Source organism: Chlamydomonas reinhardtii, chromosome 3, assembly GCF_000002595.2.
Source record: "Chlamydomonas reinhardtii strain CC-503 cw92 mt+ chromosome 3, whole genome shotgun sequence".
NCBI classification, from domain to species: Eukaryota; Viridiplantae; Chlorophyta; class Chlorophyceae; order Chlamydomonadales; family Chlamydomonadaceae; genus Chlamydomonas; species Chlamydomonas reinhardtii.
In genome coordinates, this window is record NC_057006.1 from 6,351,848 (window position 1) to 6,377,301 (window position 25,454).

The 25,454-nt window shown below is 62.4% G+C and overlaps 6 protein-coding genes across 6 annotated transcripts; 4 read left to right on the plus strand and 2 right to left on the minus strand.

Annotated features, from left to right (window-relative positions):
• Position 1: 1 nt before the first annotated feature.
• Positions 2 to 5,307, minus strand: CHLRE_03g193800v5 (uncharacterized protein). The gene is made up of 12 exons (XM_043061219.1): positions 5,023 to 5,307; positions 4,805 to 4,918; positions 4,588 to 4,698; positions 4,204 to 4,320; positions 3,704 to 3,970; positions 3,342 to 3,464; positions 2,918 to 3,021; positions 2,463 to 2,568; positions 2,088 to 2,266; positions 1,397 to 1,478; positions 952 to 1,215; positions 2 to 712 (listed from the first exon to the last, which is right to left on the minus strand). Exons 3-12 carry the CDS (start codon positions 4,603 to 4,605, stop codon positions 470 to 472), a joined length of 1,503 nt encoding a protein of 500 aa, XP_042926348.1. The 5' UTR covers positions 4,606 to 4,698; positions 4,805 to 4,918; positions 5,023 to 5,307; the 3' UTR covers positions 2 to 469.
• A 93-nt stretch (positions 5,308 to 5,400) lies between these two features.
• CHLRE_03g193850v5 (uncharacterized protein) lies at positions 5,401 to 9,099 on the plus strand. The gene is made up of 10 exons (XM_001693057.2): positions 5,401 to 5,663; positions 5,817 to 5,874; positions 6,125 to 6,217; positions 6,346 to 6,369; positions 6,515 to 6,724; positions 6,922 to 7,026; positions 7,227 to 7,289; positions 7,585 to 7,704; positions 7,952 to 8,060; positions 8,307 to 9,099. Exons 1-10 carry the CDS (start codon positions 5,635 to 5,637, stop codon positions 8,483 to 8,485), a joined length of 990 nt encoding a protein of 329 aa, XP_001693109.1. The 5' UTR covers positions 5,401 to 5,634; the 3' UTR covers positions 8,486 to 9,099.
• Positions 9,100 to 9,147: 48 nt separating this feature from the next.
• On the plus strand, positions 9,148 to 11,329 carry CHLRE_03g193900v5 (uncharacterized protein). Its single transcript, XM_001693058.3, has 3 exons — positions 9,148 to 9,492; positions 9,678 to 9,921; positions 10,103 to 11,329. Exons 1-3 carry the CDS (start codon positions 9,382 to 9,384, stop codon positions 10,441 to 10,443), a joined length of 696 nt encoding a protein of 231 aa, XP_001693110.2. The 5' UTR covers positions 9,148 to 9,381; the 3' UTR covers positions 10,444 to 11,329.
• An 813-nt stretch (positions 11,330 to 12,142) lies between these two features.
• On the minus strand, positions 12,143 to 13,657 carry CHLRE_03g193950v5 (uncharacterized protein). The gene is made up of 4 exons (XM_001693210.2): positions 13,524 to 13,657; positions 13,366 to 13,429; positions 13,069 to 13,246; positions 12,143 to 12,919 (listed from the first exon to the last, which is right to left on the minus strand). The coding sequence occupies exons 1-4, from the start codon at positions 13,612 to 13,614 to the stop codon at positions 12,815 to 12,817; spliced, it is 438 nt and encodes a 145-aa protein (XP_001693262.1). The 5' UTR covers positions 13,615 to 13,657; the 3' UTR covers positions 12,143 to 12,814.
• A 570-nt stretch (positions 13,658 to 14,227) lies between these two features.
• On the plus strand, positions 14,228 to 19,358 carry CHLRE_03g194000v5 (uncharacterized protein). The gene is made up of 10 exons (XM_043061220.1): positions 14,228 to 14,490; positions 14,601 to 14,855; positions 15,205 to 15,439; positions 15,741 to 15,861; positions 16,045 to 16,186; positions 16,515 to 16,671; positions 16,870 to 16,932; positions 17,235 to 17,507; positions 17,716 to 17,898; positions 18,193 to 19,358. Exons 1-10 carry the CDS (start codon positions 14,471 to 14,473, stop codon positions 18,394 to 18,396), a joined length of 1,653 nt encoding a protein of 550 aa, XP_042926349.1. The 5' UTR covers positions 14,228 to 14,470; the 3' UTR covers positions 18,397 to 19,358.
• Positions 19,359 to 22,377: 3,019 nt separating this feature from the next.
• CHLRE_03g194050v5 (uncharacterized protein) lies at positions 22,378 to 25,365 on the plus strand. Its single transcript, XM_001693060.2, has 4 exons — positions 22,378 to 22,618; positions 22,898 to 24,181; positions 24,360 to 24,660; positions 24,868 to 25,365. The coding sequence occupies exons 1-4, from the start codon at positions 22,439 to 22,441 to the stop codon at positions 24,927 to 24,929; spliced, it is 1,827 nt and encodes a 608-aa protein (XP_001693112.2). The 5' UTR covers positions 22,378 to 22,438; the 3' UTR covers positions 24,930 to 25,365.
• Positions 25,366 to 25,454: the final 89 nt, after the last annotated feature.

Genomic DNA, 25,454 nt, shown 5'->3' on the forward strand with positions numbered 1-25,454 from the left:
AAGCCTCCTACTCATCCCATGCCTACCTGGGACAGACGAGCGCCTTCCTTTCTAGCCTACTTAGTCCGTTGATACAGTGACGGGGCTCACTCCTGTCCCTCCTACCGATCACACCGACTGGAAGCGTTTTGCCATGTGCGAACCGAGCACCAGCAAAGGCTTTCTCGATCGTGCGCACCTCACTTCAGCTCAAGGTTCAAAAACCGTCCTGGCTACAATGTGTCAGTTGCTGCTCTATGCAGCACCCAAGCGGCTGCAGCGCCGGCACCGGCACCTGTTGCAGGCCAGCGCGCCCGCAGCCCCCCTATGCATGTGCTTGGCCTTCAAGCACTCCACCGTTCAGCCCTTCCCCACGTCCTGGATCGCCTCCAGGGCACCACCAGTCCCGCACACGCACAAACACCATCACACACACGCTTCCATGACTCTCTTCTCCCGCCCCCGCCCAGCCCCCGCCTTGGCGCGCCGCTTAGTACGCGGCGTTGCCGGGCCAGCGCGGGAAGGGGATGACCTCGCGGATGTTGTCGAGGCCAGTGGCGAACAGGATGAGGCGCTCGAAGCCCAGGCCGAAGCCCGAGTGCGGCACGGTGCCGTAGCGGCGCAGGTCGAGGTAGCCCTCGTAGGCGGCCAGGTCCATGCCGCTCTCGCCTAGCCGGCGCTCCAGCACGTCCAGGCGGTCCTCACGTTGAGAGCCGCCGATCAACTCGCCCACCTGAGGTTAGGAAGAGGCAGGTGGCGCAAGCCGGTGAGCTATGTTTTTGAAGATGGCAAATAGCCGCCAGGTTTAGGCCGTAAGGACGATACAGTGGCAATGCACAGAAGTGGTCTACAGCAATGGCACTGACGCCCGACCACCCGAGCCAGCACTCCCCACCGCCAAGCCATCTCTCCATCCGTTCTCTCCACGCTTCCCGTTTCCCCCTTCCGACCCGCAACCAGCCCCCGCCCCACCTTGGGCACCAGCACGTCCATGGCCGCCACGGTCTTGTTGTCGTCGTTCAGGCGCATGTAGAACGCCTTGATCTCCTTGGGGTAGTTGTACACGATGACGGGCTGCTTGAAAATCTCCTCAGTCAGGTAGCGCTCGTGCTCGGTCGACAGGTCGATGCCCCACTCCACCTTGAACTCGAACGACTTCTTGCCCTCCGCCACCACGCCCAGCAGCAGGTCAATCGCCTCCGTGTAGCTGATGCGCTTGAAGGGCGTGGACGCCACCTGCAGGCCGACATGGATGCGGGCGTCATGTAGGTGAGAGGACATCTAATTTCCGTTGGGGCACGGCGGGGTGCGCATGCTTCTTGCGTCGTGCTTTTACGCAGGGCGCGTCCGCCGCTGCTCCAGCCTCTGCCCGGCTTGCTCTGCCCGCTGGTGCCTATGGCCCTGTGCACCCGCGCACCTGCTCCAGGCGCGCCAGTGCCGTGTTGTCCACCATCTTGTTGATGAACTCCAGGTCAGGCTTGCAGTTCTCCAGCAGGAACCTGAGGTGCGGGCAGGTGGTGGGCCGCAGGGCCAGGCATGTGAGAATGTGAGGTGGCGGCCCGCAGTTGGATGACGTATAGGTGCGGCTGAGGCAGGTGGTGAGAATGAGTGTGAGCAGGACATGAGAGAGAGTGCGCGCTGGCCCGTACGCGCGAGGTGCATGCGGCGCAGGATGCACTGGTATGTAGGAATGTTTGCCCTCAGAAGTCGATGAATCAGCAGCCCGCGAGCGCGTCGATTCGCCCACGGGAAATCTGTTCTCCAAGGTGATTAGAATTAAGAGTTCATCAGCGGGCATGCACGCAGCTTCGGCCTGAGTGGAATTATGCAGCTTCGTGATGTGAAGTGCCGTAGCAACCCCACGGAACAGGGACCATTTCTATGCGATGACATGCAATGTTGCAGGGAAGAGCAAGTCTCAGAAGTTGATAATCAGCAGCCCGTGAGCGCGTCGACTCGCCCACGGGAGATCTGTTCTCCAAGGTGAATAGAAATAAGACTTCATCACAGAAATGCCTACAAGGGCTGTTGCCTTGAGCTCTTGCCTGGCTTTGCTGCTGAGTAGATGCCACCCCCGACCCACCCCGCCCGCCCGGACCCCCACCCACTTGCAGCAGTAGCGCACGTAGTCCTCGGCGCACTGCATGTCGTCCTTCAGGTCGCAGAACGCCATCTCCGGCTCAATCATCCAGAACTCCGCCAGGTGGCGCGCCGTAAAGCTGTACTCGGCGCGGAAGGTGGGGCCGAAGGTGTAGATGTTGGACAGCGCGCAGGCGTAGAACTCGCCCTGGGGTAGGGGGGTGGGCGAGATCACTCGTGTGGTACGGGTCTGGAACCACGTGAACGGTGTCGCAGCGTTGCCAAAAGCGCAGTCACATAGTGCGGTACGCGCCCTGACGTCAAACACTCCCAACTCCCCGTTTCCTTGTTCCCCGCCTCCAGGCCCGCACCGCAGCGCCTTGCTTCATGCCACACGCACACACCTGCAGCTGGCCGGACACGGTGAGGAAGGCGGGCTTGGAGAAGAAGTCCTCCTTATAGTCGGGGGTGCCGTCCGGCAGGCGCTTGATGCCGCCCACGATGCGGGAGCTGCACGGGGGGCGGTTGGGAGTAGGTGGGAGTAGGTAGGCATAACAGATGCGCATCAGCATGTGGTGGGCGCTCTGCCTCCTGACATCTGGCCTGCAGGATTGCAAGCCCATGACCGCCGACACTGCTGCATAATTCCCGCTTTCCACACCATTTGAGCCCGGTCCCCAGCTGACCAAGAAGCGACAGCCCCAGCCCTCACGGCTGTGCGCTGCCGGCCTCTTCCTTAGCTGCCTCCTTCGCGCAGTGCGCTTCGTCCCTCCCTATCCTCCGCTCTGCCTGACCTCACTGCTGCCGCCAGCCCCCATTGCTGTCGCTGCCTCCACTGCCGCCCGCTCTACGCGCTCACCCCTCCTCCAGCTTGGCCAGCTCCTCCTTGGCCTTCAGCAGCTTGTCCACGGCCGCCTTGGAGGCGGCGGCCAGCGACTTGTCCTCCTTGTTGGCAGCGGCAGCCTGGACCAGGCAGGTCAGGTGGTGAAGCAGGGGCGCAAGCTATCAGCAAAAACCGGCAACATCTTGCTAAACCGGCAACACGGCTCCCGAGTTCAATCATTTCACGTCGACGTTTGCCACATCGCTGCTCTATCCCCTCCAATCTTCACTCCGCCTTTCACCGGAGCCTGTCGCACCCGGCCCGTACAGTTTAATGCTGTTGCATTGCAATTAGGAAACATTACGCCCAGATCCTGCTCCCCTCTCGTGATTCAACCACTCCGTTCTCCATGAGCGCCAACCGCTCACCTCCGCATCCCCCCCCCGGCCCGGCCTCTCACCGCCTTGGCTGCCTTGACCTCCTCGCCGTGCGCCGCCACCTGCGCCTTGGCGGCCTCCAGCTCGGCCGGTGACACCGCCGGCGCGCCCTCGTGCTCCTTCATCTTGCCCAGCAGCGTGGTCACCTGTGGAACAGCCACCAAGATAAACTCTGAGCCCCATAGCTGTAACCGGGCCAAAGTTACGTTCGATTGATTTGTTCCCGGCCTCCGCTTCGAGCTGTTTGCTGCTCCTCTCCTGGGTGATTACGCTCTTATGCAGGACCCCCTGAAGCGCGCCTTCCTCCAGCATCGCCTAGTCCACCTTTCCTTTCCCTGCGCCCCTTCGCCCGACCAGCTTCGCCAGCCCCGCCCCGCACACGCGCCTGGAACATCTCGCCGGCGCCCTCGCAGTCGGAGGCGGTGATGATGGGCGTGTGCACGTACAGGAAGCCGTTCTCCTGGAAGAAGCGGTGTGTGGCAAAGGCCAGCGCGTTGCGGATGCGCGCCACGGCGCTGATGGTGTTGGAGCGCGGGCGCAGGTGCATCTTCTCGCGCAGGAACTCGTACGTGGTCTTCTTCTTGGCAATGGGGTAGGTGGCGGCGTCCGAGGGGCCCACGTGCACGATCTTGGTGGCCTTCAGCTCCACGGCCTGAGGGAAACGCAAACGAGGGGCAGAGAGGGTGCAAGGGGGGGAGTGCTGGTTCGTTGCCGCGTTCACGTTTTGCATCTTCTCACGACTACATGCATGTTGCAATCGTGTCCCGTAACCCTCCCAAACCGTGAGCATCGCCAACCGTGCAGCCCCAGCCCCAGCCCACAGACTGCCTTCAGCTCAAGGCCTGCATCTGTGCGCCCCCCGCCCCCTCCATGTCTGCGCCCCACCTGCTTGGTGCCCTCAGGGGTGGCCTCCAGGTGGCCCTCCACCAGCACCGAGGTGCCGGTGGGCACCAGCGTCTTCAGGCCGCCTACCTCCTCCGCCACCTCCTTCGACACCATCACCTGCCGAGTTCAGCAATTGAACACGTGATGTTGGCGCCGCAGCTCAGACCTGCTGGGTCGTGGGAGGACCTGGTGTCCTGGCCCAGCCTTCGACCCAGGAGCAGGTACCGGAAGCCGTGTGCCCGCCTGCCCTCCTGGGATACCCCTCCCCCGCCTGCTCCTGCAGTGTGTACCAGAGAGCTGTGGACCCCAGCCCTCCGCCTGGCGCTCCGGGTATTTACCCCGGGTGCAGTCGGAGCCCTCCCCGCACCGCCCTGCTGTCCCCACCTGCAGGCTATCGAACATGGAGCCATCGTTGACCTCAAGGAAGCAGAAGGCACCCGCACCAGCCTCACGGCCGGTCTTCACCCAGCCACCCACGCGCAGCGTCTGGCCAACCTGCGACACCCCAGCATTGCAAGGCCAGCATCGTGTCATTACTCAGGTAAAGAAGAGAGCGACGAGGCCGACCGAAGCCGCCGTGAGATGGGCTTCCCGCACTTACCAGGCTCTTGCCCCCGTCCGCCGCGCCCAGGATAGTGTTAACAGCAGTCTTGTTGTATGAACGCGAGTAAGGGTACACAGTGTCCAGCTGCTTCTCCTTCTCCTTCAGCGTCGCCTGTGTTTACGCGTGCACACGGTGATCGTGACGGCTCTGTCGCCACACCCCTCACCCAAAGGGCCGCTCAAATGTGCATTCAATATGGTTTAGTCTCAATTCACCTCCAGCTTGCTGATTTGAGCGCGCAGGGCCTCAACCTCGCTCGAGGTGCTTGAGCCAGAAGTCGACGCTTCCATGGTTTGGTGGGTGGTCGCCAGGCAGCGTGCAGGTTTATGAATGGAAGTGGGAGCTTTGCCAACGAAAGGAGTAATACGCGACGATGCAATCGAGCTGAGCCTGGAACTAGCTTTCTGGCTGGCAAAGCTATGCATATTCAACCCCTGGCCCACGGCAGTCAAACGTGACAGCAAGGTGAAGGTCAAACGCATCAGCAAATCGCCTGTGAAACTTTGGCGGGCAGTGCTCAGGCATCAAAGCACAGGGCTCAGAATGGGGACTTCATGCCTGGTGTTCTGTGACTCCCCGCTGACATAGCAACACTCAATTTCTGCAAAGCATACACTTTCAAAACCGAGGGCAGCCCAGGCCGGCTCCCTTGTCATAGTCAGTGCAACACCGTTCGTGCGCTCGTGTCGCAGTAGAGTGTCAAGCTCCACAGCAACACGAACTTGCTGAATTTTCATTAGCACTGTAGACGGGGCCAATTGAGTACACGAGGCCTTTGGGCGGACCTGTCTCGGAGATTGTCAGTGTCTGATTCTCTGCGCTGCACAATGTGGCGTCTTTTCCTTACTGCGGCTGGGTGAGGACCATTGAGATGGGCATGCAGGTTGAGCCTACGCTAGCAGGGCGGGCTGACCCTGGGCGATAGCTGACATCAATGTGTCGGCAGTCGAACACAACCGAAACTCATTACGCTTGGCGGAATTACTTGCCGGGACATCCCCCCTCGCAGCTCGGCCAAATCTGAGTCTTCTGCACTTGCGGGCTTCGTGCGCGGCTTCGCTTCTCAGGTCCGTGCCGCAGTTCATGGAAGGGCACCGCTCGACCACCCCTAGTAGGAGGGGGGCGGCATTTTCATGCCTCAGACTGGGGCAATAGCCCCTGAGCTGCACAGCTAGGGTGTGTTACTGAAGGACACAGACAAGGCCGGATTGAAGTAGACCCACGTAGGCCAGCACTGGGACAGCTTTGTTGAGTACGGGTGTTTGGAACGCATTGTAACCACCCGACCCCGTGCGGCGCCATCCCGTATACACACAGGCGGCGCACAACCCAGCTGTGTTCGTTGACAAGAACACGAAGGTTATCTGCCAGGGCCTGACCGGCAAGAATGGAACCTTTCACACGGAACAGGTGCGCCCTAGTGATGCGACATGTCTCTCCACCCTTCTTCGGCCACCACTGCGTTTGCGTGCAAGACTCTTGCGCTACCATGCTGTGCGGTACTCACACTGTAACCCTGCATCCTCACTTGCATACAGGCTATCGCCTACGGCACCCAAATGGTGAGGCTGTGGCCCGGGCAGCGCTGATGCGGAGTCGAGAGTCCATTCATGTCTGGGGAATTAGGCTTGGCTGTCCCGCAGCCAATGTGCCATAATACTCAACGCACGCGAATGGCCGCGGCTAAGCGTCTTCGCATGCACACAGGTGGGCGGCGTGACACCCAAGAAGGGCGGCACCAGCCACCTGGGCCTCCCCGTGTTCAACACAGTGGCTGAGGCCAAGGCCGCCACCGGCTGCCACGCCACCGTCATCTACGTGCCGCCGCCCTTCGCGGCCAAGGCCATTCTGGAGGCTGTTGAGGCGGAGCTGGAGCTGGTGGTGTGCATCACCGAGGGCATCCCGCAGCACGACATGGTGCGGGGCGGGGGCGAAGGCGGAGACGAGGGGGCTGGGGCGCGCGGGTACTGGGACCAGAGCTTGGGGCAGAGGGCAACGTCGGCGTGCTGCTGACAGGCCCCGCGATTCCGGGCATGCAGTATGAGTCGGGCACAGCGTGCGATTGCAGGGATTACCCAGCGCGCGCTGCTGGTGCTGGTATGGCTGCGCTGCAGGTTCGCGTGAAGAAGGCGATGCAGGGCCAGACCAAGACGCGGCTCATAGGCCCCAACTGCCCCGGCATCATCAAGCCCGGAGAGTGTAAGATTGGCATCATGCCGGTGAGCGGCGGGGCCGGCAACGGGAGGGGTTAAGGCGGCAGGGGCCGAAGCAAGGCACGAGGTGACGAGGCGTGAGGGCTGGAGAGGGCTGCTGGAGAAAAGAGAGTTGTGGGTGAATTTCCGGATCTGCGACAGTGAATGTTTCAGGCGCCACGCAACCACTCGCGTGTGCCAATATTTTGCGACGACGCACCTCACAGGGGTACATCCACACGCCGGGCAAGATTGGTATTGTCAGCCGCTCGGGGACGCTCACGTACGAGGTGAGAGCGGTCTGGCTGGTCCAAAAGCAGCAAATTACGGGCGGCTCTGCAGCTGCGGAATTCAACCAGGGCTCTACACCGGCCTTGCATCACCAGCAGCCTATATCCCACCGTGTCTACAGCGCCCATGCTGCCGCACACGCGCCTGCACAATCCATGACCTCGCCCCCCGCCCGCGATGACGGTCATTTATCATCCCCCTCTACTGGGAGTGCCGCCCAGCGCACCTTCGGTTGGTCTTCAACGGGCCCCTCTTCTCCTTTCTGCGCCCTCCTTCCCGCCCCACCCCCTCCAGGCTGTGTTCCAGACCACCAACCAGGGCCTGGGCCAGTCCACGGTGGTGGGCATCGGCGGCGACCCCTTCAACGGCACCAACTTCGTGGACTGCCTGGAGCGGTTCGTCAAGGACCCGCAGGTGCGGCGGTGGCGGTGGTGGGAGGTAGCCTGAGGCTGTGGGCCTCCGGAGCTAACGGAGTTCAACTAGTAGGCTTTGACGGGGTGATGATTGCGGAGTGCGTCCAGATAGGAATAGTTGTTGGGGGGTTGCATGGCGCTACGGTAACGGTCATGAGAGTTCGTGGTGGCATTTGGCAGAAGCAGTGATGGCCGATGTGCCGCCTCGCCCGGCTTAAACCTTGCGGCTCTTTGATGTTCTCTCGCAGACGGAGGGCATCATCATGATTGGCGAGATCGGCGGCACGGCCGAGGAGGAGGCGGCCGAGTTCATCCGGAAGTCCGGGACTAAGAAGCCTGTGGTGTCCTTCATCGCCGGTGCGTAAACGCTGTGGTGCTAGCACGTCATTCCATCACACCACCTCTGCAATTGTTCTGCCCTAGCGTGCTTCTCGTAACTGCTTATTGCATGCACGTTTTCTCCCAAGCAACAGCAGATGCTGTACCACGTGGTAATACCACAGCAAGTCATCCGCAGTTTCCATATGCCATAGCCAACGTGTGCCCATGCATGCCTGCTGTGCTTATGCAAAAACGTCGCAATCCGTGCGCTTGTGTCCTCAGGTCTGACGGCGCCACCGGGGCGGCGCATGGGCCACGCCGGCGCCATCATCAGCGGCGGCAAGGGCACTGCCACCGACAAGATCAAGGCGCTGGAGGAGGCGGGCGTCACTGTCACCCGCTCGCCCGCGCAGATGGGCGTCACGATGATGCGCGTCATGAAGGAGCGCGGCCTGGCCTAAGCGGAGGCGACGGCCGCGGGGCGTTGGGTGTGGTGGGCTGGTGTGGCGACGGCTGCTAGGGTCAGAACTCAGAAGAGTTTCGGAGGATAGAACGCCGCCCGCCGCGTGAAAGCGGGTTGTATGCGGCTTCGACGGCTTTGCATAGTGGGCCGCTGGTCACTGACATGGAGTGCATGCTAAGGCGGTCTGTGCGCATAGGCGTGCGCATTACTGTACCGTACCGTCCCATCGCCACGCAGTGAAGAAATTCTTGGGTGCTGAGTCAGCTGAACCTAGTAGTAGGAGCTCTGACCGGACGTATTGACGGCAGGCGGTCTCTCACGGCTTAACAACCAGAAATAGCATGAGTATCCCTATCTTGTACGACCGGTATTGGGGGCGAGGTGTTTGGGTAAATTGGGTTGGTTCCATGGAGATAGGATGTAAGCGTATGGCAAGGCCTTCAAGTGCACTGCCACATAACAGTAAGGCCACCATGGTTGCTGATGTGGTGAGCAAGTGCGCCACGTGCTCGAAAAGCTAGCATGCAGATGAGGCGGAAAGGAGGGGCATGCACATGGCAGCGGCACCCCAGCCAACCCCAGCCATGGCGGGAGGGCCCGGCAGAGGAAGATTGGAAAGCAGCATTCTTTATACACAAACGCACATTATTGCTGTAGCAACATGCATCACAAAGACTACTGTAACAAGGGACTCTCGTCGCACCCAGGCTGTCGATACATCGCTGTCGTTTTGAACTAAAAGTGCCCGGAAGCGTGTCGTTGCGTTGTGTTTTGAACTTTATCTAGGAAAATTTAAGACACTGAGCTCATAGCTTACAAAGACAGCGGCTCGGGGCACAGCGCTTGAAGCATAGCATTTTGGCCGGAGCGCCGCGCCTTCGGCGCTCGGTAGCCATGGCTCCCACGGCATATATGCTCTTCTGCAATCAGCATAGAGAATCCGTGCGCCAGCGGCTAGCAGCAGAGGGCCAGGAGAAGATAGCGGTGACGGTCGTGGCCAAGGAGGTGCGTGTTCCCGACGGTGTCTCGACTGTGTGGAGGCAGGTGTCGCGCCGGACAGCCCATGTGGCCAGGGGAAAGGAGTATTGGCGTGGACGACAGCAAGGGATGGGTTACGGCAGCGGCGCTCTAGCAAGGGGCTAGGGTGAGTCTGACTTGATGCTCCGTGCGCCCCTGTGTGCATAACGCAGCTGGGCCAAATATGGAAAGCTCTTACCGAGGAGGAAAAGGCCAAGTACCGGGCGCAAGCAGAGGAGCAGAAGCAGCAGCAACAGCAGCAACAAGCGGGCGACGGGAGCGAGACGCAAGGCGAGGGGAACGCGGAGGGGGGCCAGAGGGCTGGCAGCCCCGCCAAGGCTGCCGCTGCTGCTTCGCTACCGGCGTCCTGGGTGCGCAAAGTGGTCAACCTGGACCCTGAAATCCAGCGCTGCTCCGGTGAGTCTCCGGCCTGCAACAAGCGAGTGATGCCGCAGCGGCGCGTTAGAAATTTAGGTACAATGCAATCAGAGGTCGGTGTACTGGGTGGTTCTCCGCGCTCCGGTGATAGCTGTGTTGCAAACCCTGCGTCCCGTCACCGCCTGGTCGCCACTGCCCTCGCCTCACTCCCGCGCTGCAGCTGAGGGCGTGCTGGCGCTGTCGGCGGCCGCGGAGGTGTTCCTGTCCGCCGTGTGCGCCAAGGCCACGGCGGCGGCGGCGGCAGGCAAGCGGCGCACGGTGCGCCTGGATGACATGGAGAAGTGCATTCGGGGCGACAAGCGGCTCATGGCCGCGGGCTTCACCGCCGTCATCAACATGGTGTCGGCTGCAGCGGCCACAGAGGCGGAGGGCAAGGCTGCTGCGGTGGCTGCAGCGGGCGCGCCGCCGGGAAAAAAGCAAAAGGTGGACAAGGCCGCCGCACCGGCGGCAGGGGCGGATAAGCACAACAGCATTGAGAAGGCGTTTGGTATGGCGTCATGAGCTGCCGCCGCTGCAGGCCTGATGGGCTTGATCAAGCGCAGACGCAAGGGTTAGAGGCTAGGACCAGAGCTGCTCCAAGTTGCACGTGCAAAGTGCTGCGGTCAAGGTGGCGGTAGTGCACCTTGCTGTATGTGGCAGATGTTGGGTAGGACAAGGGCATGCACAGAGAGGTTGTTGCACCGTGGAGGCATGGTTTGGAAAGAGACATCGCAAGCAAAGGAAGGACTCAGATGCAAGTACAGGACACTTCCCATGACCCTATGCATCTAGCAGTGTTGAGGTGGATCCGGTAATGCCTAATGGAAGCTAGGGGCCTTCGCGGGTGCACCTCTCCAGCGCCACAGTACGTACGCAGTGTACGAGACAGGGGTACCTTAAGCATGAGGCATATCCGGTGCCGCTGTTTGTAAGGCACTTGCATCAGTTGTGAACCGGGCGTGGATCACATGCCTTCAGTGCCGCCACATGGCATTGTTTCATTACCGGGCTCTCAGGCAGCAGGGCCTGCATGGGTAGGCCGCCGCCGCTGGCGAGGCGGGCCCTAACCACGTTCTTGCAGAGGCTGAACAAGAAATGAGTTTTTCCCGTGCAAGCAGTGCTCGTATCTTCCATCTACACTGTAGAAATGTGCCCAAAATCCGCCGAAGGCGGAGAAAAAAATTTGGGTTTGGGTGCCGCGCATCTACGCAGGTGTAGACGTTTTTGGCCGGTTTTGGCGCAAAAATGGGGGAAGTGTAGACGTTTTGGGGGGCTTGGGGGCTTAAGTGTAGATGCCGCGGTCAGGGTCATCTACGCATGTGTAGATGCCAGGTGCCTGAGGGCATCTACAAGATACGAGCACTGCGTGCAAGGGAAAAGCGGGCTGAGCCCACGTGACATCTCCAGTCTGAGGCCGCAAGCAGGGGAGCCCCTGGCCGCAAGCGTCTACCTCATCTCCCGGGCATAGCCGGCGTCGGTTTGTGCAGGCACGGCCCGCCATGCGTCCAGCCACGTCCCGCTGCCAAGCACAAGCACGGCCAGCACAGGACAACCAACAGCAGGAAAACCTCTAGCCAGAACACGGAGGTGGCGGGGGGTGAAGAGGGGGATGTCGGGTGGGTGGGGGAGGGGTGGCGGGCACGGGGGGCGGGTGGAGGGCCGACAAGATATGTGGTGCCCCTCGCACGGGAAAAGTGGGCTGCGCCCCCACGCCACGCCTCTGGTCTGAGGCTGCAAGCGTCTACCTCATCTCCCGGACAAAGCCGGGGTCGGTTGCTCGGTTCGTACAGGCACGGCCCGCCATGCGTCCAGCCACGTCCCGCTGCCAATCCAGGGGCCGAAGATGCCTAGTTCTAGCGTTAAGGGGGCCTCGGGGCTCCCGCCCAACCCCCCCGGGAAAAGATACTTGGCCATGCGGGGACCGCATGCAGGGCCACGCGGCGAGAATGCACTCCCGGAACTGCCCAATCTTTCTTGGGGCCCGTTTCTTGCCGCTCCCCAAAGGTGCAAGCCCTTGTGCAAGCCCTGCTCTGCAGCACTGCAAGCGCATGTTGACGCTCTGGCAGTTCAGTACATTGCTCGTGCCTGCTCAAGGAGCTCAGCATGGCTTCCCCCAGCCCCCCCCCCCTGGCTCCTTCCTCGGCCTCGGAGGGAATGAGGGATGCAAGACACTGCATCCTTGGCTGGCCATGTTACCCAGCAACACGCAGGACTCAACGACCCAACGAAGAACTTACAACTGTAGTATTCGAATATGGTGGGCGTGTTGCATTCTTCATTGGCTGCGACTTGAAGCATCAGTTGTCATCAGGCCCAGCATCGGCCATTATTACTTCATGGCACATGTACGACAATCGCCCGTGCCATGCATCCTAAACATCACTCACTCACTCACACACTCCCAAACAGTTAAACAAGAATATATGCAGCTCGCATGATGGATTGATGGCCGACCTCAAACAGACGACGCTATTAACCAACCAACACGCTAGCGCCCTGAACTCCACCGCGTCCGCACTCGAGGTAGACTCCTCAACAACTCGCACAGTCACACGTGTGCCTAAGTAGTACATGGTTGCGCTAGCTACCAAAATTGGCCCTTGCACCGACCGCCCGTTGCTCTGTGCACCACCGTGCCCCAAACATCCACAGGCCTCCGTGGCACCACTTGAAGCCGCCGCTGCCAAGCTGGTCGATGCCGGGCGCTCCCTGGTGGAGCGCCAGCACCGCACTTCCATCCTAGCAGCCGACGTCAAGCAACTGCGGTCTCTGTGCGAGCGACTCGCCAAAGCGCTCCCGGGCGAGCGCGGCACCACCCGTTAGACGGGGCACGGCCACAGCACTACTGTAAACGCCTGTGCCCGCCCCAGCCTCCTGCGTCCGCGCCCAGCTATTATTGCATGCCGGTGATCCCAGACTTCAGCTCGTCCATGGTGATCGTCTGCTCCCGCCCAGCGAAGTCGTTGTCCTCCGTGAGGAACAGCATGCAGTGGCACTCCTGTGTCGCGACAGCGAAATGCAGGCAGTGACTGGACTGTCAGCCGCAAAATACACCTTGACAATTGCTGTTGCACATTCATAGCACATGCACTGCGTCCAGGGCGCGTGTGAACGGAAAGCAGTGAACGGAATGAGCGATGCACTTGCCTTGCGCTCGCGCATGGGCACGCAGGGGCAGTTCCAGTAGCCCTGAGCAGCCTCAGCCTCCTTATCGTCGTAGTGGCGGCAAGGGCACAGCGCAGCGCCGAGCGTGTCTTTGTGCTCAGCAAGCCCCTGAATGACCACAGCGGTCACCGACTTGTCCACGCAGAAGTAGGTGCCGGAGCTGCGAGCACAAGAGAACGCCGTCGCGATGTCAGCGACCTTGCTGCAGCGCACATTTCGCGACCCACCCACACGTTTCTCGACCCTGGCACACCGTTCCCCGCGGACCACAGCTCTCACCGCTTGGCGTACTGCTCCGAGAACTTGCGCATAATCTCCAGGTTCTTGCTCTCAGTGATGGGCTCTGAAACACCGGCACGCCAACAACTTTCGTCAGTGACTTGCGGACGCCGTCGCAGTCTCCGAGCGCTAAATGAGAATGTTATTTACGCACTCACCAGCGGTAGCGCGAACGACGACAGCGCAGCGGCGCGAGGCGCGACCGCTGGAAGCAGTCGCGCGGACAGAGGAAGCAGCGCGCAGGGCCATTGCTATGCTGATAGAATAAGAACTTTAGGTCTCGCAAATTCACTGAGTTTAACACGATGCAGGTTTGCTCGCAGTTTTCTTGTGCGAAGCCGATCGGATGAGCTGGCGTGCCATCCCGACTCGCAACCATCCGGGTGCACCACGGTGTTCTAGTGTGTCTACTTATGCCTGTCGCGGTGAGACACTAGATTGCAAGGGTGTTGTGGGGTGTCAAGGCACGTGTCAAGGGACGGGGCAGGCGTCCGGGGCCCCCTTGAGAGCGTGTGCGTGTGCACCCAGTCGTGCACCCAGTGGCGTGCCGCAAAACGGAACTTGTGGCCTCCGGACTCCAAACTCTATTATGTAGTGCACGCGGAGCTCAGTTAACCTGCTGCAATTTCCTACGTGCTAATCGGGGGGGCGGGGTCACCCCGTCGTTTTTCGAGGCGTGGCAAGGTGAGCTCCTCTGGGCGCGACCGTGATATGGAGGAGAGCGCTGACGTGGTTATACAAGTTTGTAGGTGGAGGAATTGGGTGCTGCGCCGGGAGCCTGATGGTGGGGACGATGGGGCGATGGGGAAGTCCGGCGCCGTGTCGGTATCGAACCACTTGGGGAACCATATCTTCCCGACTCCATTACTTTTCACATAACAAGTTAGTGTTGGTTTGTGGACAAAGTGCAAACGCCACGAGAGGGCTGAGCGAGCACTTACATCTTGGGCCAACCCGGCCTCGGCGTGGCAGAGCCTCTTTACAACCTTAATACTAAATTCAAGCGAAGCTCACGTAGCCACTAGAAGGAGCTGAGCTGCAGCGGCTTGCGCGGAGTGTAGCCGGGCCAAATCGTTTTTCTGCAGCTAGCTAGCGGCCGGCGAGGATGTTCAAGACGGGTGATGAGTGAGTCGGTCGTGAATTGCCTGAGGGGTGCAACGGTCAGGCCCTGTCCTCCGCAACGTGGGTTGTACCCGCTCTGGCCCGTGCTGACATCGCCGTCCCCCCTTTCGCAGATGGCGTCGCCAGAAGGAGCTGGAGGAGGCCCGAAAGGCCGGTCTGGCTCCAGCGGAAGTGGATGAGAACGGCAAGGAGATTAACCCTCATATTCCCCAGTATATGGCCACGGCGCCCTGGTACCTGAACTCCGACAAGCCGACGCTGAAGCATCAGCGTAACTGGAACGATAAGGGTGGGGACTCAGACAAGTGGTACGACCGCGGCGCTAAGGTCTACCAGGCGACAAAGTGGCGCAAGGGCGCCTGCGAAAAGTGAGCAATCGGGCGTGAGCGGCGGCTGGCAAGGAGGGGGGGCTGTACGGGTGGGTGTCGCTACGTTGGCGGCAGCACGCACCAGGCAGTTGCTTAGCTGTAAATCAGCACAGGGCTTCCAAGCCGCAATTCATGGAGGGGGTGGCCAACAAGCTCAGGCCGCACCACCGCCTCCATCACCGCCAGGTCTTAGCCCGTGCCGCCTAGCCTGCATGCGCTTCCACACCTGCCGTGCCTTCACTGCGCTTCCCTCCCTCCTCTGGAACCTCTGCCTCTCCCTTCCTCGCGCCTTTAACCCTCTGTTCCGCCCCTCCCCGGCGCCCCTGGACCCTCCCGCCCCGCCCTGCAGCTGCGGCGCCATGTCGCACAAGACCAAGGACTGCCTGGAGCGGCCGCGCGGCAAGGGCGCCAAGTACACCAACAAGAATATTGCGGCGGACGAGAAGGTGGAGGACATCAAGCTGGTGGGCTTCGAGTCCAAGCGCGACCGCTGGAATGGCTACGACGCGCAGGACTATTCGCGCATCATGGACCGCTTCGAGCAGCTGGAGGAGATGCGCAAGGAGATCCGCAAGAAGGAGGAGGTGAGGCCGCGCCGGGGAGGGGGAGGGAGAGGGGGCAATCGGGTGCCCGGGACTGATGGATATATGCGAAGTGTCCAGGGGTGATCGCCTGGGGAGGAGCGGAGTGGGAGGGGCACGGAGGAGGGGGTCACGAGAGGAAATCCCAAAGTGCGGAGGGGAGCCGTACGGAGCCGGCCGGGAGGATTGGTATGGCGAGCCCAAGAGGGGAGCTACATTGTGTTGGAGCTGTCGTTCATGCTGTGCTTGGTCCAGTGCACGTGCTGAATCGAGTGCCGTGTCCCGCCCGACACTGCATCTGCAGCTGGACAAAATCCACAAGGGCGAGAAGGGCGCCAAGGAGGATGAGGTGGCGGAGGCGGGAGAGGAGGGCGGCGCCGCGGAGGAGGACGACGAGACCAAGATCAAGGACGATGAGGAGGCCGGTACGTGCACGTGCGCATCTCATTGACGTAGGGGCTGGATTTATCGTGTGCCCCCACAGCCCCGCTGCCGTGCGTGTGCCCTGTCTGTGCAGCTTGCCTCGCACAGGCCGCAGCCATAGCCCCCCTCGCAAAGCGCCTAAAATTCCTGTTCCGCGCCCGCACACACGCGTGTGCACCGTGCAGGCTTCGGTGAGGTGAAGAAGCGTGTGCGCACCACCGCGGGTGGCAGCACTGGCTCGGTGCGCAACCTGCGCATTCGTGAGGACATCGCCAAGTACCTGCTCAACCTGGACGTCAACTCCGCACACTACGACCCCAAGTCACGGTGCGTGCTGGGGAGTGGCGGGGAGAAGGGATGGGCCGCGGGCGTAAGGAGGGGCAGAGCTGGCCTCGGGCGTGTGCGGCGGCGATTGTGATGGTGGTGGTGATGCTGTGCTGGCCCCTACCGCGGGCGGCTGCCGGGGTTGGGCGCCTGGGGGATTCCTGGTCGCAGCCGCCCATCTGCAGTGTAGCGCACCCCTGGTCCCTGCACATGTTGCGTGTCCTCCGCCGTATCGCCACGCGGCATCCATGCCTCCCGACCCTCCATCACCATTCGTCATCATGCTTACACCGTGCTTGTCCGCCCCGCGCCGCTGCCTGCTCCCCTGCAGCTCCATGCGCGAGGACCCGCAGCCCGACAAGCCCGCCGCGGAGAAGCTGTTCCACGGAGACAACTTCGTGCGCAGCGGCGGCGAGTACTCGGCGTGGCAGAGCCTCACCGTGCACTCCATCAACGCGCACGAGAAGGGCCTGGACGTGCACATGCAGGTGCGGGCTGCAGGGCGGGCGACTGGGCGGGCGGGCGGCGGGTGGGGGTTTCGTGGGAGGGGCAGGGAGGGATGCCTGCGCTGCCTGAACGCGGTGCTCCATGTGCATGGCGTGTGGCGCTGATATGTATGATGTTAGTACAGGGTGTTCATTCACGGTACTCACACCCTATGTTGTGCTGTGGCATGTTGCCTGCAGGCCAACCCCTCGCTGGCCGAGATGCTGTACAAGCAGTTCAAGGAGAAGAAGGAGCAACTGGATGTGGGTGGGGAGGGGTGCGGCGGCGGGGGTGCGGGAAGGAGGGAGAAGCGCGCACAGCTGCTGGGCTCGAATACGACAGCTGGAGGGTTCATGGTGCAGCTTGCGACGCTGCAGGGGCTCGTCCTGCCAGGCCAGGCCATGACATCTGTGGCTGCGACAATCCCCGGATCATCCAACTCCCAAACCCAAACTTCCACTAAACACCGTCCGTACGATGCCTTGCGCGTTTCTCCCTCCCATTCCTTGCACGCACCCTTGCGCACCCTTTCACGGACCTTTACACGCCCACCCGCCATCCGCAGGGCAAGGACAAGGAGGACGTTGTGGCCAAGTACGGCAGCGCCGCCGCACCCGTGCCCGAGGACGTCAAGGCGCTGGCGGCCAGCGAGCGCTACGTCGAGTACGACCGCACGGGGCGGGTGGTCAAGGGCGTGGAGGTCAAGGCCAAGAGCCGCTACGAGGAGGACGTGCTCATCAACAACCACACGTGCGTGTGGGGCTCCTGGTGGCGCGACGGGCAGTGGGGCTTCGCCTGCTGCCACTCCACGGTCAAGAACAGCTACTGCACGGGCAAGGTGCGTGCGCCGCGCGGCGTGGGCTGGGTGGCGTGGGCAGGGTGGTGTGGTTTCGGTGTGTGCGTGTGGCATGAGGGCGGGTGCGCCAGTGGATACGAGGGGTGTGTGCGCAGCCACCAGAGGTCCCAGCACGTGAGCCGCCTCTCTTTTTGACCGCGACTGACACATTGCACGCCACGCCACCCGGTTTTGCCTGCCGTGTTTGCAGGCGGGTGAGAGCGCGGCGGCGCAGGTGGACGCGGCCATGCTTGCCAACATGGAGGCGGCGGCGCGCGAGAAGGAGGCGGCGGACCTCAAGAAGCGCCAGGAGTCCAAGCTCAACGACTACAAGGGCTACAACACGGACGTGTGGGGCAGTGAGGGGCCGGACAAGGACCTGGACCCCAAGAAGGTGAGGGGCGGGCCGGGCGGCGGGCGGGGCATTGGGGCGGGCCAGGCTAAGCAGCGGGGCGGGGCGGCGAAACGGCGTTGCGCGGGATGACGAGGTGGTGCGGGCCCTGGGGAGGGGAATGGAGGCAGGGTAGCAGTGGGCGGCGCTGGCTGGCGCGGGGCGGGCTGTGGTCCAGCGTAGTGGGCGAGCACGTGTTTGCATGTATGATGACGTGGCATGGCCTGGCCTGTTGAAGCCCGCTACTCACAACACAACGCCTCCCCGCAACACCGCGCTCCGTATTGCCATTAATAGGTGGACGCGGCGATGAAGAAGCTGGAGGAGCGCGAGAAGGCCGCCATGGAGGGCGACAAGTCCAAGCGCAAGTACAACAGCCTGGAGGGGGCGGGCGGCGAGCACGTGACGCCGGAGGAGATGGAGGCCTACCGCATCAAGAAGAGCCGCGGGGATGACCCTGTGGCAAAGGGCGCGGGCACTGACGGATACGACCTCTTGTAGGGGTCTGCTGCGAGGGCCGCCTGGACTGGATTGATTTAGATTGATGCAGACGGGATGGGGATCAGACGGGATGGGGCACGCTCTTACCTCAAGTTTGAGAGGGCGGCATGGGGCATGTGCTGGTAAGTATGGGTAGGGTAGGGCGCTGTGCAAGCGGTGGCGGTAGTGTGGTGGACAGATTGCACCGGTGGCGAGGCGGGTTACAGGCAGTCACTCCGCTGGTAGGGTGTGTGCCCACAACCTGTACAGTACAGCGACTAAAATTAGGTGCCTGGCAAGAGGTTGAAATGAAGCTGGGCTGTCTTTTGAGGTGGGGGCTTGGTGGGACTGGCTTGACAGCTGACGACATGGTTGCAGTCAGGCTGCGGCGACGCAGGCACTAGCGTGTTTGGACTGGACACGGTTGGTTGACACCGTGGCCATGCTGCTTTGGCGTGCGCCCACGCACACAAACTCAACAACAATAAGGAACTCAATTTTGTGCAGGTCGGATGTCTGGATGTCTGTGTTGTGTGGTGACGTATGTGGACTGGCTCAGACTGACTTCGAGGGACGTGGGCTGGCACTGGGTGGAGGCACGGGCCATGGGTGTGATGGGCTCTGGGCCTGCACGCTTGCTGTTGTTGTTGTACGTGGTTACAAGGTAATTCACGCAACGCGCTTTCCTGCCCTTGTCGAAATCGACTGCGGCCTGCCCCGAGGGCCGGAGAAGGCGGGTTCAGGCGGGTTATGATGGAACATGGCAAGGGGCAGGAAAGCGTAGTCCCGATGTTCAGGCGGGTTCAGGCGGGTTAGGTGGGACGTGAGGCTAGATAGCATGTGCACGTATGAAGCCGTGGTTAGGGCGGTGAGGGATGCACCAGGCGTGTCCTGATGAATTCTGATTTCTGATACATTTGTGGGAGTCAAGAGGAGACAATGCAAGCGTGCAGGCGCGTGCAAGCAAGCAGACATGGAGCCCCTTCTCTCCGTGCTCCCGCATATCGTGACCCATCCAAGGTCATCTCTGCTCCTAGCCCAGCCAAGCAAGGCAGCAACTCCGCGTGACCGGGTACACTTCCACACAGCAGGCCGAAGCCACTCGAGCTTAAGGATGCGGATGTTACAGAGGGGACAGTCCCAGCTCCCGAAGACGCCGAGCCATCACATGCTATCAGGGCCCAACCCCGACTTTGCTGCAAACCCTCCCGCGGGCAAAGTCCGTGTGACTCCGCGCACAGTGAGTCCTAGCCAAGCCTCAACCCGCCAGAGCCCCACCGCTGTGCCTCAACGCCACAAGCCTAGGCACAGGAGTGCCGGGAAACGTCTAGGCCGCAGGACACACGCACAGCGCACGCACTAACCAGGGCGCAAGCGTCCAGGTACTAGAACGGTCGCCCACACGTGCATCCTGCCCACACACAGAGCCACCAACCACGCACAACCTCTCACGGCGAGGGGGGCGGGGAATCAGCGTCATACGGCAAGCGCAAAACCATGCCGTCACCAACAGCCCGAGATATGAAGGGATGCGCAAACGGCACAGCGTCCCAACCCTTTGGCCTGATACCCAAAGTCACAAACGTCTGGAGACGACCCCAGAAGTCAGCTACGACGGCAAGTCCAATGCTCAGCACCCGGGCCGACGGCAGCTTCGCTCGCGCCGCCAACCCGGCCATAACCACACGCTGCCGACCAAAGTCCAGGGCAGACATAGCAGCGAGACACACCACATCCCACACAGGTGGCGCAAGCCCCGCAGGCGGGCGCACTAACCACAACTCCTCACGAGAGAAGGCACTTAGAGCCTCCTCCGGCAGGAAACCCATAGCCATCCCCATACTTTCCCGCAGTGACAGCGCAACAGTGCAGTCCCAAAACCAGTGACGCCGGTCTCCATCCTGCATGTCCACCCCACACGCCCAACACGGGTCAACAGTAACGCCTCGCGCCCGCTCGCTAGCATGCCGTGGAAACGCCCAGCAAGCGTTGGCGGCCACACGCCACAGTGCTTCCTTATGATGATTCTCCCATTTCAGCGACCACAAGCGGGCCAAGGTGCACACGAAGGCCCCCGCCGCCAGGGCAGCCCCCACCCCCGACACACCCGCATCGCACACATACTGCAAATGCTTAGCCTTCAGGGCGGCTAACTGTGGAGCCATTTGTAGCACGGTCCCCGCCTTCACCGTGTAGGCAGTGAGCAGGATGGGCGGCCCCCCGCACTGCAACCATCCAAGTCCCCGCACCACCCGTTGCACCGACTCCGCCGTAGCACTCACGACGTCGGCCACCGGGAGCGGCAGCGCGGCGGCAGGCCCCCGAGCCAGCTGGGCCGCACGCGCGGCGGCAGCCCAGCCAGCGGGAAGAAGGGCCACCGCCGCCGCAAACCGGTCGGCCGCCTCTTGAGGCGACGCCGGCCCCGGCAGGGGCGACGGCAGGCGTGCCCGCGTGCTCCAGTGCAGCACCCGCCTCCACACAGCAGTCACATACATATCCCCACACGCTTCACCAGACCGGGAGCCCTCCGCCCAAGGGCTTGTCAATGCCTGCCGCAGTTCGTTCAGGCCGTCATGCGCTGCAACCAGCTGGCCCACACACGCCAGTCCCGGCAGAGCGAACAAATCCGCGAAAGCCAATTCCCACGTGCGGCCGTCCACACACAGCGCCGGGTTAGCCCACAACGGCACATGACTCACCCACGCGCCCGGCTCGGGCGGCGCCACAAGAGTCACCGCGGGCAATGCAGTCATGGCTTTCAGCAGGCGCGCAAACGGCTTGCCCGACGGGGTGAGCGGCTTATTCAGCACACGGTCCGCGGCCCCCCGCACCAAGAAACGCAGGGGCGTTGCCGCCGGGTGCACCTGGCGCAGCCACGCCGCCGCGACCCGGGTCCACGGGGGCACGTACGGCAGCAGACCACACACACCCAACACACACCGGACCGCGAGACCGGCTTGCCGCGCTTTCACATGCGGCACCAGCGGCAACAGGCCCGCCCCCCCACCGCCGGAGGCAGTTGCATAAGGTCAATGGAGAGGCCAACCGGGCGTGCATGTGGGCTGGCATCAAACTGGGCCGGCGACAGTCGCCGATCCACCACCGCCGCCACCCTGGCTAGCAGCCGGTCCACAACGCACAGTTGGGGAAGACCCGCAAATTCCAAATGATACAGGACCTTGCCCAAAGCATAAGCCGACGCCGCGGCCGCCCGACCAAACATGGACACGGGCATGCGCGCGATTAAGACGCCATGTTTTACAGGACCAACTCACCAAAGGCCCATGTGCTCCAGAGCCCGCATCGTGCGGGACCAACCGGGCAGCAACCGCCGGCTCTTGTAGCTTGCTACGCGACGTGACGTGCAACGAACACTTCATGCAGCTATTGGTATCAAGGGTGAATTAAACTGGCCAGCACATGTCAGCTAGGGGGCTCGCGATGTCCGCTACATCGCGGGTGCCCGCCCGCCACCAAGCGTAGAAACGCTGATGCTAAATTTGTTCATACAGTTTCAACCCAATAACTCGATAGAGCCCGCGCAGACAATGCAGCACGATTTGCGTGCGACGGGTTTTTTTGTGTCCGATGCTTCCTGCCTGCCTTCCTCAGTTAAAAATACTACTTGATAACAGTTTCATCGTGGGCCTTCCGAGATGCTTCGATGCTCCTCTCGGAACCCTTCTGCGATGGGGCTCCATGCAGCCCTTGCCGTACAGCTGTTTCGTGGAAAGCTCGCTCGCTACACTACAAAGCCTTTATATAATAGCATTACCACAGTACTTGAGATTATCAGGAGAAGGGGCGAGAATAGGGGCCCTTCGCAACAAGTCGGCGACTTACAGTTTCGGGCTGTACCACACTTTGACCACACTGAAGCACTGTGGTGCCCCCTGTCCACACTGTGGTGCCCCCCTGACCACACTGTGGTGCGCCCCCCCCCTCACCCACCCACCCACCCACTCACCCACCCAACCCCCCAGCTACCCCACTCCACCCCACCCCGTCTTTCCCAGCCCAGCCCACACACACTTGTGCTTTTGGACACATACACGCATTCCCCATGGAGCAGCAGCACGGCGCCAGGCGCGAGCGGTCCCCTGATGCGGAGCAGCTGGCCCCGCCCGCCAAGCGGCCCGCCCTTCCTGCCGACCTTGTGGACAACCGGCAGCTCCTGCCGGCCGAGATGCAGCAGCCCATTGCGGGCATGATGAACCCAACCGATGTGGCTGCCGGCACCAGGGTATGTATGTGCGTGCATTCAGAAACTGTTGTAGGCACGCTTCCTTGCAATCGTTGGCACGTCGTCCATCTAAGAACGGTTTAGCCCCTTGCGCGCTATACCGTTATACGCCTATAGCTCTGCCATCCACTACCTCTCAGGCTTCAGCTGTTAGCACAGCGCCACACCGTACCTTGTTGAACCCGTACCTGACCGGTTCAGGCATCAACCACTCCCCGCCTTCCTTGCTTGTGCCCGTCAACCCCTTCCCCCTTGCCTTGGCCCCGCCGCCCACTGCAGCTGGCCGACGCGGAGATGGCTGCCCTGCTGTTTGACTTCGTTAGGGCCTGCGCCCAGCCCGGCGCGGACTTTCCCCGCGCCGCCATCCTGGCCTCCCGCAACGACGGCCAGTTCTGGGCCGCCTTCACAAACGTTGAGCGCCAGAGCTTTATGCGCACGGTCGCCGCCGCCGGCGACCTTGCCTGCCTGGAGGTGGCGGTGCAGCACTGCGGGCGCAGCGTCGACGGCAGCGTCATGCAGCCCTCAGCAGTGCTGGTGGCGGCGGCAGCGGCCGGGCACGTGGATGTGTGCGAGTGGCTGCTGCAGGCGGGCTGGGAGGTCGGCAGTGAGACGGTCCTGGCGGCGGTGTGCAAGGCGGCGGCGGCGGCGGGCCACATGCCCGTGCTGCAGCTGATGACCGGCGATGCCCACCTGCCGGTGCAGGACGCGCAGGACCTGTTCGCGGTCTGGTCCGCCATTGCACATGGCGCGTTTGAGGGCGGCCACGTGCACGTGGTGGCGTGGCTGTACGGCGAGTGCGGCTTCCCCAACGTGCTGCCGCCGGCACCGCAGGCTGCTGCTGCTGCGGCGGCTGCGGCGGCGGCGGCGCCCGCGCAGCAGCGCCGCAACTACGGCAGCCGCAACAGCAGCTTCACCACCATGGAGCTGGCAGCGCTGGCGGCCGCGGGCGGTCACATGCAGCTGCTGGAGATGATGATGCCCGCCCTGCAGAACGCGGCCCGGGAGCCTGTTGCCGCCGCCGCCGCCGCGCCGCCGCCGGCTGTGGCTGCGGGGTCGCTGGGCATTGGCCTGGAGCTGCTAGCCAAGGCGGCGTATGGCTGCACCCTGGAGGTGCTGGACAGGCTGTGCGACTTGCTGCAGCCGCAGCTGCCGGTGATGACGCCCCGGGCCCTGGGCATGCTGCTCAGCCACGCAGCCGCCAGCCCCACCGTCGGCCGGCGTGACAAGGCCCACTTCGTGCTGGCGCGCTTCCGGGCCCCGGGCGCAGCTGCCAAGCGGCTGATGCCCACCTTCGAGCCGCAGCCCATGCACGTCGGCAAGGCCTGGGATGGTTGGCAGGAGATGGCGCGCCAGCCCGGCTTCCTGCAGCTGCTGCAGGACCTGGCTGAGGCGGGGCTGAGGCGCAGCTGCGTGAGCCCCGCCGCGGCCTGCGCTGCCGCGCGTGCCGGCCACGTGGTCGCCCTGGCATGGCTGGAGCAGCAGGCGGGCGTGGGGCGGAAGGGCATCACCAACAGGGCCGTGCTGCGGGCGGCCGTGCTGGGCGGGCGCAGCAACGTCCTGCAGGTGAGGGCAGGGTACGTGCGTTGCTTGCGTGCGTTGGGTAGATGGGACCGTGTGGGCATGACTAGCCCCGGCCTGCTGTCCCTTCATCCCTGCGCTTCGCAGCCTTGCTCGATTCGCGCTGTCCTGACACGCCATGCGCTTGCGCTCCATACATGATCGCCTGCCTGCCTGCCTGCAGATGCTGGCCGGGCGCGGCGCGGACCTGCACCTGGGTCTGCTGATCATGGCGGCGGGGCAGTGGGACGTCGCCACGTGGCTGGTGGACACGCTGCCTGACGGCGAGCCGCAGCTGCACTGGGACGTCGCGTTCTTTGCCCTGGCAAAACGCGGCGCCCCGCTGGCGCTGCTGCAGCGCCTGCACGAGCGCCGCGGGACCGCAGTCGACCGGGTGGCCATGGCTGACGGCGGGAGCTCCAATGATGCGCTGGCGTGGGCGGATGAGCGCCTGGCGGCCGGCGCGCGCGGCGGACTTGGACTAGGTGCGTCAGCTGCGGGGGGTGCGGCGGCCCTGGGGTGCGGCGTTGCGAGTGCTGTAGGTGCCAGGTGCGTGCATACTGGCAGCCACACAGCAGCGGTCATTTCCCATTACGTGCACCAACATCAACCAGCGTAACTTGAGCATATCTACTGAAATGGCCGTATTACCTTTGCGTGTGACCGCTCCCTCGTTGTATTTTATTCCGCAGATCCCGCAGTGGAGACGGACAGCCCCCACTGGGTTGAGGCCCAGCTGTTGCGCGCCTGTTGAGGGGACTGCCGGCACTGCCCTATAGTGGTGTGCTGGTGTGGCCAATCATGAGGCCAACGGAATGGAGGCGTATCTTGGAAACGCAGTGAGACCCCTTGTTTGCATTAGTGTGACTACGACGGAGTGAATGCGGTTGTGGAGTGCACGGCAAGGCATGAGCGGTCGCAGACCTACGCTGTGCGCTGCGACCGCGCTGCTTGAAGGAACTGGAAGTAGTGCCTCTGTGGAACAAAATGCCGTACCCACATCCTCACCTTGAACTGCTGCCAGCTGTGTGTTGCAATCGTCCATCTTGAGAGATGCGCAAGGATGTGCACAGGTACTCATCAGACATTCGCACTGTGGTGTCGTACGGATCGCAATCTGCTCATTAGTTGCTTGGCATTCGCAGGTTCACTGCGATGCAATTTTAACGTGACTGTAAGCTGATGTGTTTACTTTGCTACCGTCCCGTGGGTTCCGGCAATAGCCACGGGCCACAGTTCAGCTTGGGCTGGTTTCTGCATGGCCAATGATACGTCGATA